The sequence below is a fragment of the Sinocyclocheilus anshuiensis genome, unplaced genomic scaffold (assembly GCF_001515605.1).
Source record: "Sinocyclocheilus anshuiensis isolate Anshui unplaced genomic scaffold, SAMN03320099.WGS_v1.1 scaffold1170, whole genome shotgun sequence".
In the NCBI taxonomy this organism is placed as follows: Eukaryota; Metazoa; Chordata; class Actinopteri; order Cypriniformes; family Cyprinidae; genus Sinocyclocheilus; species Sinocyclocheilus anshuiensis.
Window position 1 is genome coordinate 582751 of NW_015538055.1, and position 9850 is coordinate 592600.

Genomic DNA, 9850 nt, shown 5'->3' on the forward strand with positions numbered 1-9850 from the left:
AGAAAACTGCAACAGCCTAAACAAGAACAAGCCATTTTGAGACAGGGACAAAGGAAGAGAGAAAAGGAAACATTAGATTCAAGGATACTGCATTTATCATTTGGATGGATGGCAAAACCTTTAAAATACCCCTGAAAAATAAAAGGCAATGGAGAAAAGAAGGTAATGATATCAGTCAAGAGCTCTGGAAGGTTGATATAAGATCAGGTGTCAGCTTTCTTTGGAGCCATGGCGGCATCAGAGGAACACATCTTCAGCCTGAATCGCTTCCTGCTGCGCTGCTCTGAACAGACTGTGACTGAGAGCTGAACGACTCCGGCTGTCTCTGTGATGGAATCGACTAATGCTGCCTGAAGCACAACACAAAATCCCATAAAAATTACTTTCATAGGCACAATCTCTGTCCTGAATCAGGAAGGTGGGACTTAAATTAAAAGTATATGTGCACTGCCCCAAAGAAAAAAATGCTTTATTCTCAATCAAATTTTAAAGGCTATACAGGCTTTATATTCAATTATTCAATTCAGCAATTTTATATCCCAAAAACCTTTGACATTCTCCCAAAATGCTGCACTGCCAGGGAATGTAATGTAAAATAATTTGAACCTAACATTTTTTTTTAAACCAAATGTGTTATGCTAATGACAAGATGAATTATAAATGATTTCATTGATGTTTAACCACATTTTAAACAGATCCTCCACCTCCTCCTATAAGCCTGCCACATTACACTGGCATCAATGCCACAAGCCCAGTCCAAATTTCAGAGAACGAGTGTCATGTTGAAATAACACGCTGTCCGTTTCCCTGTACAGAGCATGATTAATTCATACTGTCTGTCAGCCCAGATCTGACACGTCTCTGTGGATTGGCCATGTGTTTATGCCACTGTTATTTAATGATTAACAGACCCTGTCTTTATTGTGATGGGGCACAAACTGGGCTTTGTTGTGCTGACACACTCACTTAACTCTCAGTGAGCAATCAGAAACAAGTGTAACTGATGGTGAGTTTCACTATGGGATGTGGACTATCAATATTATTTGCTCTTTATGTTGGGCTAAAGCTTGTTACAGAATGCATGTGAAAGCAACAGGCATTGACCTCTGTTAAGCCTTGTTCGCAATACGATAACTATACAGATAACTATATTAGCGCCCATACAAATGGACAAATTTATTAGGCACTGTAAGCACACGCTGGAGTTTCACCGTCTGGGTTGGACCGATAGCCGGTGTCATCGTCCATCGCCGATGGCTGACAGACATCACGATGTTGAGCCGGCACTTCTGTCTCCTGCCGTCATCCATTCAGCACTGTGGAGAAAAGTTATCTCTGCATGTTTTTTGTGTCTTACCCTCAAGGCAATAAATCAAAGAATCGACTTTGTGCATGTATAACTGTGTAGCAGCCTGTGTGTGTGTTGAGGTGTGGGAATAAGTGCTGATATGTCACAGGAGCTCAGTGACAAGAGTGACTTTGTGGGAGGTAAAGGAAGGACACACACACAAAATCTTGCAGCAGAACAGATGGATTTTCTGTATCAGGCTCTCACACAAATCTCCTGACTGGCCTCCACAAATTCATGGAAGGGGAGCTGGAGGGGGGTTGTGAAAAAAAAAAGGAAATACTTAATATCTCTCCGTGGATATAAAATAGCCTTGTTCTGTTATCTCTCTCTATTCATCCATGGATTATTTTTGGAGCAAATTGCAAATTAAGTTAGACCTTGTGCCAGAACTGTGGTCAACAGCATTGAAAATACCTTTTGATTTTTAGGTGACCTCATCTCCCAGTTGATTTAGCTTAATGCTTGTAATTTATAATTAGCTTTTATCTTTCAGAAAAACTTCAAGTAGAAAAGAGTTTAAAAAAGTATAAAGAATATCTGAATTGAGATAAATGCTGAGGCCATAGCACAGCAGTTAGTGCATATGTTCAAGTGGCCAATGCAAGTTTAAGATTGTTCTGATCCCATTAACCCACTTTCTTCCCAGTGATTTCCCGTTACTTTCTAATGAATCTGTCTAATAATAGAGACAAAAATAAATACATACAAATCTCTGAATTCCGGTGTAATAACCAATCATAAGTTTAGAGTTTCCACAAAGAGAGTAGACCGACAGCATCAGTACACAGAATAGTTGCCTCATTCACACTGACAGCAATATAATGTATTAGTAATGTATTCTAGATGCTCTAAAATTACTGGTTGGATGCATAACTGGCCAAAAAAAAAAAAAGATGTCACTCGCTTTGACAAATAATCTATTTTCTTGCTGCTAAAAGTTAACATTATTAACACAGAGGAAGTGTCTGTACATAAATTACTGCAGCACATACTGTACATCATATCATGAACAAGATGAACGATTATCAGTGTGTGGATGAACCTCACTCAGAATGGTGTCAGTGCCTGACAAAGGTTTTTCTATGCATCATTTATTTTTATATAAATTAGACTAAATCGCTGTACATTACTGTTCAAAAGTTTAGGTTCAGTTTTTAATGTTTTATGCTTGCCAGGGCTGCATTTATTTGATAAAAAAAAAATTATTATTATTATATATTATTACAATTTACAAATATTTTATTGTATTTTAATATATTTTAAAATACAATATGTTCCTATGATGGCAAAGCTGAATTTTCAGCAGCCATTACTCCAGTACAGTTGGGCTGCTTAATACTTTTGTGGAAACTATCCTTTTTTAGGAGAATAGAAAGTTGAAATTTACAGTACTTGAAATTAAATCTTTTATAACATAATACATTGTCACTTTTATTTAAATGCATCTTTGCTGAATAAAAGTATTCATTTCTTTAAAAAAAAATCTTACTGAGCCCAACCTTTTTAAAGATGTGTGTGGGCAGAGGATAATCATATAGAACAGCGAAATTGCTCACAGTAATCGTCTTGCTAACACTTGCTTCTCACAGAAGATGGATCACATGAACTGACTGACTTTGCCACATCAAATTGCTACTAATTTGCATGAAGTTAAATTCTTTTAAACTTTATTGTGTCACTGAATACGCCAACAGGTTGATGTCACTCATATTGTTAGAAATACACTCATTGCAAAATAGGTAGCAAAAAAAAGGTTGCTGCAAATGGCTGTCAGTATAAACACCCTTTTACAGTTACTGTACGTCACTGATCAATATCCTTATTTCCATCACATGGGTCATTTTCTTAGTCTTGAGCCTAATGGCACAAGCCTATAATGGGCTCATTAGACTAGACTAGATGAAACAAAGTCCTCTGTACAAGACAGTGAACCCAACAGTGATCACCTCCACTGTCACTGTGTAATCTGTCATTTAGCTGGCTAGCGTTTGGCCTTTGCCCAATCCATCAGCTGGACTCAAAAAAAAAAAAAAAAAACATGAGACTTGCTGCTTACAGGGTTGTTTATGTGGTGATGGAATCATCTGTCTTCTATGCCTTAGCTGGCTTTTGTTAGTCTTAAACTGTTTATGCTCCCATTGACATTCTGTATTAGTCATATAAAATGCTTGAAAGAAGGTTCTCAGAGAACAGAGACATTTAAAGGATTCATGGCAAAGACATTAACTTTTCCACCCTGCTATTTGATGAAATGATAATAAGTCCTAGACATGTGGGCAGTCTGACTTTTAAGTAAAAATACATGTGAACTTTGTGCTAATGGTATCATGGGATTCAAGTGTGGGGGTTTAATACAAATCAGTGGTAAATCTAAAGCAAAAGCAATGGATTTTGGGAAGGAGAAATCTAAAGGTCAAAGGAATAGTTCGCCCAAAAATGAAAATTCGGATCATTTACTCATTGTCATGTTATTTCAGACATGTAGTGCTCAAATATCTATTAATGACATCCAAACGGAAGTTAGAAAATAACTCCTTTTGTGCTACAGATCAGAACAAAAGTTTAAAAAAAATAAAATAAATACATGAGTCTGAGGAGATTATAATTTTTGGGTGAATTATTTTATCATCTTTGCTGCTAATCCAATTACAGTTTGCAATCTCAGCAAGATTAACCCAAAATATACGGGTTAACTGAGTTCACATCCTGTTTTTTTTTTTTTTTAAACCGACATGTCTTTTTGAATAAAAACAGATCTGTTTTGATGCGATGAAGACTGGTTTTGTATGTATTTGCTGCCCTCAAGTGGCCCACTTTTGTAACAACCTAAAAACATAGTAACCTGCACAGATTTCATAGGGTGTTTGGCATGACTTCATTTACAAATACTTTCCCATAATCCTTCCTTGCAATTTGAACCCATTATTTAGTTTAATCTGACTGAATTTGAGCTCTTTTGACTCAAATGGCAACGTTTTTGAAATTACTGTACAAAACATGCAGTTGTTACTACACTTGGCTGCTAGTTCTGTCAAGAGCGAGAGACATGTCATCACACCATGTGAAGGGGGCGGAAAGGAACAGAATCTGACAACGTTCCCCTTACTGGATGTGATCAAGAGACAAAGCTGAGTCATATCTGCCTTGAGCGAGTGCTGAGCTCCTTCCTGTTCCCTGTTCCCCCATTTTACTGGAATCACCTCCCTCTATCAGTCCTGAGGGGGAGACCATCACTGCCCCCTTCTGTTGGAATAAATTCTTTTTTTTTTTAATAAAGACACTTTTGCTAATTTGCAAATTTCAAAGAGCCTGAAAACTATTTTTTAAAAAGACTTTCAGTCTCTTAATGAGGAAATGCGTTTTGGTGTTGAATTCTTCAACTGCATACATTATGCTTAAAGTCAAATTTCCAAAGATGCACAACAAATCCTGATAATACAAAACAACAATTACAGAACAAGGAAATTCTACAATAGAAACCTAATTGTAACTTCATGTAACGGCTACCGTGCTTTGCACTCAAATATATTAGGCTACAAATTTATATCTATCTGTATTTTTTTGTTATAGATACAAGACTTGCTGTCATTTTCTATTTTTCTCTGTCAGTACCCATTTATTGACTGTGGCAACTTGCAACTTTGCATCATGCAATGCAGATTTATAATTGACACTGACAGTAATTATAGATGATCTACCAGTTTAACACATTCCATAAAGGAATTTTGCAGATTAACCATTCTTGCTCTCCCTCCCTCGAGAGAGCAAAGAACTTTCTGAAAGTTTAAATGTGTTACATTTGTTGCACTGCACTAGCACTCTTGACTTTTCTACATACTGCAGCAATGCTTGACATATGAAAACCTGCTACCACCTCAAAGTAAGAAATAAAACAGGTGATAAAAATAAGTTTAGGAAATTGGCATTGCCAAAATCATTAGAAATAAAGTAACGACTGAAAGTTGCAGTTGCAAGATGTAAAGTTGCATAGTGAGATTTAAAGTTATATTGGAAGAAATTAAATTGCAATGAGGGGAAAAAAAATAAAGTTTCAATTGTGACAAAATCACTTATAGGAACAGACTTGTTAATGTTATCGAATGTTCTAATGGTTTAATCAAAATTAATTTGATTGCACTTAATATGCTATATCTTATTGGGTAGAAGGAGTATATAAACTGCATTACATTTACATTTAAAATATATTTATACTTTTAACTACAGTGGTTTGAAAAGAGCCAACATCAGTTTTATAATAAGCTGCTTTATTTGGGGATTTGTGCCTATGAAAAAAATGGTATGAATTATCAAGTGGCAACAAAATCTAGAATGTACAATAAAACACTTACAGAAGAAGATTTTTCAAAGGCATTCGCTGTAATATACAGTATATTTTTTAAACTTAGAAATGGATCCCAACATAATCTTTCCATTATGATGTTTACGAATTGCTAATGCTTTTCAACATATCTCTAGCATGCTTTTCAAAATAACTCTAGCATGAGAAAAGTCAGTGCATACTCAGGGATTGCTGGTATCCGTGATATTGTAGGTAACCAAGCTGCCAAGCCAAAAACGGGTTAGCAGAGTCTGCATAAGTGTCCATATGGTCCTGATGACAGGTGACCCTCGTCCCATGTTCACATCCTCCACTGTTGTAATCACTGCTTTGGTCCACCCAGTGGTGACCGAAGCATCCATGGCTCACGTGTGCCTGACTGTTGGTTGCGCAGTGGCTGTAGTGAGGAGATGGCACAGAGTTTGATATGTCCTGGTACAAAATCCCAGGCATCTCTTGAGAAACTCTGAGAGGCTCTGGCTGATGGGTAGTGTAGTTCTCCATCGGTTCCTGGAAAGTTCCTGTCTTCCTGGGCAGAGAAACATTCTCTTCTGGCTGCCGGTAACACTCCGTTTGGGTACATGGAGGTGCGTGTGGTTCAGTATCTGAATGTGTCCGCAGATATAAAGACAGTGTTGAAATGTGGTGGATGGCACGGCGGAGAGTGGCAATCTTAGAGAGACGCTTTCCGCTAAGGTCATGTTTGAGGACAGTGCGCAAGGCGTTGAAGGCCTGGTTGTAGTCCAGGATGCGCTTCCTCTCTCGGATGTTGGCGGCGACTTTCCGTGCTTTGGACCGCTTGGGCCGAGCACGCCTCTTAACTGCTTTGATGTCCTCTGTGTCACTGGGGCCGGATGACATTAAGCGCTCTGAACAAATTTTTGCAGGGCTTTCATTGTCACAGTCATCATCCTCACCCAAAGGACAATCCTCCAACTCATCCTCTGAAACATCAGATTCTGTACTGGTGCCGCCCAGACTCATCGTTGTTGACTTTTGTCCTCTGTAAAATGCAAATCTTAGCTTTGGTATGAGAGATGAGAGTTCTTGGGTCCAGTGTGAACTATAAACAGTTAGCTTTGCAAAACATCCACATGTTGAAATCTTCTCCTCACCTTCTAGATCAGATCTGTCAGATCTGGGCGAGAGGGGTTTTTAAAGGCAATCTGTGAATGTGTCACGTGAGCCAGCTGCCTATAAGCAAAGGTGTATTCTGTGTTTACAAGTGCCCTCCGGGCAAGCGTAGACATCAGTCAACAGGCTTTGACACACCTCTTCAACACACAGGATCTGATCTTTCCAACTAAACCGTACTGAAAATGAGGAATGGCATTTGCAAAGCTGACAGATGCACGTAACATTGTACATTGTGACAGTTATGTACTGATATTGCAGATGTTTCCTTCTTATAAATATTATGGAATCAGTGTTCATTCATATTTGTATTCAGCAAAAACAAGCCTTAGAGGGATACACTCTTAAAAATAAAGTTTTTTTTATTGGCATCCATTGTTCCATGAAGAATATTTAACAAAAAACGGTTCTTTTAACAAGAACTTTTTACTGAAAGATTCTTTGGGGAACCCAAAATGGTTCTTCTATGGCAGTGGTGTCCAATCCTGCTTCTGTAGGACCAATGTTCTGCAGATTTCAGCTCCAACACACTTGCCTGGAAGTTCTAGAGAGTCTGAAGACTTTGATTAGCTGATTCAGGTGTGTTTACTAAGGGTTGGGAATTAAACTTGAAAAAAAAAAGGCCAGAAGTTGCTTTAAAATAATTTTTTGACAGTTACAGATTTAAAAAACAAAACAAAAGGGTGGGAATAAATAACCTTAATCCCTAGCATAAAGAACTATTTCAGCATAAAAGGGTATTTTAGGAGCATTTGGTTCTAAATAGAACTATGATTGCAAGTAAAGAACCTCTACACCATCTTTTTTAAGAGCGTAACCATGAAAGTGCAGGTACAATCCTGCAGTGTTGAATTCATTATTACGAAGCATTAAAACCTTGGTCACTCATAATGCAATCCAGATGGATTGTTTAAGCTGTGTCCTGGTGTTGAGAGAAAAATGGGAACATTCATGACAAATTACAGCTTTATCAGATAAGCCTCTTTTACTAAATTGCCTTTACACCTTTTCTCTGCCAGAGGGATGGAAAAACACTTATCATGTGTCACATAAACTCTATATCTCTGCATGGTCACAATTAGCTGTTGTGCATTAAGCGATTACTGGCCTTCCTGGGCTGCAGCGAGGGACAGTGTAATTTTGGTTGTCTGCAAAGTCATAAATCTAATGTGTGCTTCCTACAGGGCAAGAACAGACAGTAGCCACCTCACTTCAAAGTTGGGGAAAAGGAACACAGATATTTTACAATTATTACCTGTGATGACTGTGAGTTAAGGGCTTCGGTTGCCTTTTTATTCTCACTCGCAAACAGCTTGTGTATCCCCTACTTGAACTCAGGTGTGTTTTTGTAATCCAGAAATGTTTTGTACTGAAAGTGGACAACAGTGTGAAATTTTAATTAGCCAACCTCCTTCTATTATTCAGTATTTGGTGTGAAAAAGAAATGGAATTATTTTTCCAACCACCATGTTGTAATGTGGTTTCAAATCTGACATTATTTATTGCAGGAGAAAAATCTTCAGCTCAGTGTTTTTTAAACTGGTCTCTATAACGATAAGGGTCAAGATACACTAAGGTTTTGCTTCAGGACAAAGATTTTACATCAGACCCAACACAAAATTGTTTACCATAAAAAATAATGTCTGTCAAAACCCTAGATTTTTTTTCATATTAATAAACTTCATGCAGTATTAATATGTATTTGATGTCAAAAATAAAAGTTGGGAAGCATTTTCTCATACCTTTTAAAATTTTACAAGTCAAGATTATATGGTTATTTTACCCCAAAAAAATGTTTTTTTAATATTAAGATATACAAGTACTCTAAGCAAAACATTGCCAAAAACATGACCTTACATTAAGGCCTGACGTTGGAACCATTCAACTAATAAATGTATGCATTGTATGGCAGCATTTTCCAACATATTGTACTGTTTAGGCTAACATTAAATGAAAAATATATTTATTTTTTAACACGTATCAAATAAATAAATGAAAAAAATGTTTTTATTATGTTGGGACCAGTAAAATGTTGGCATGGGCAAGAACAAAAATCTAAACTGGGGAAAAACTCAAAATTTTTGATTACAAAGTTACAGTTTTTTCTTTTTCAAAAGAGCACCATTTATGTTCTGCAGAGGGAAAAAAATCACACAGGTTTGAAACGACATTAGGGTGAGTAAATTATGACAGAATTTTCCTTTTTCACTGAACAATCCCTTTAACTGAATGGTATAAATTCACAATCAACTACGGAAGCCACTAGACAGACCTGCTGTCAGGTCAAAATGGCAAAAGTGTTCCTCCATCTCTGTGCCTATTTTACCATTTTCAAGCCTCCAGTCAAACCAGTGGCTCAAAAGTGCTTTCTAACAGCTAAGATCGTATCAGCAATGGGTGGCGGTGCAATAACCTTTAAACAAGAAATGAGAAGCCATTTCAGACATTGCTTCCTTCCTGTCCAGCTTTTACTGCCCAGTCATGACTTCAGCCATAGGTTTAGGTGTCTGACTGATATTTTGCACACAATGCAATATATTAGCTCATGTTAGACAAAACTAGTGACTAAGCCATTTTTCAACTCAGTTTTTAACATTACACAATTAGCCGGACCCGGGGGCATAGCCATCATTTCAGAAGTGAGGGGGACAGAAATGTTATATATATATATATATATATATATATATAATTGTATTTCTATGAAAACAACTGTTTTCATGCAGCGATAGCTGGACGCATTTGTCCATATTAGGAATTTCCTCGTACGACTTTCTGCGCGAGAGCGCCCTCCGGCTTCGAGTATGAATGAAACATACACTGCACGGAGTGTTTAGCGCTCCTCAATGTTCATCTCGCCTTATTCTGGGTCCGGTGGGGGGGACACGTCCCCCGCGTAATCTACGCCCCTGGCCGGACCAGATCTATTCGGACATCTATTACAGTGACAGATATAAAGTGGTGTGAAAAAGTGTTGGCCCCCTTCCTGATTTCTTATTTTTTTGCATGTTTGTCACACTTTAATGTTT

The 9850-nt window shown here is 37.5% G+C and overlaps 1 protein-coding gene and 1 long non-coding RNA gene across 2 annotated transcripts in view; both read right to left on the reverse strand.

The window, feature by feature from the left end:
- Nucleotides 1–273: 273 nt before the first annotated feature.
- LOC107682643 (uncharacterized) overlaps nt 274–9850 on the reverse strand; it is a 24399-nt gene continuing 14822 nt past the window's right edge. The window contains exons 2-3 of the long non-coding RNA XR_001633551.1: nt 1212–1316; nt 274–350 (exon numbers count right to left, since the gene is read on the reverse strand). This is a non-coding gene — a long non-coding RNA (uncharacterized LOC107682643). The remainder of the gene's footprint in view (nt 351–1211; nt 1317–9850) is intronic.
- LOC107682631 (class A basic helix-loop-helix protein 9) lies at nt 5862–6678 on the reverse strand. Its single transcript, XM_016478817.1, has one exon. The coding sequence runs from the start codon at nt 6672–6674 to the stop codon at nt 5862–5864; it is 813 nt and encodes a 270-aa protein (XP_016334303.1). The 5' UTR covers nt 6675–6678.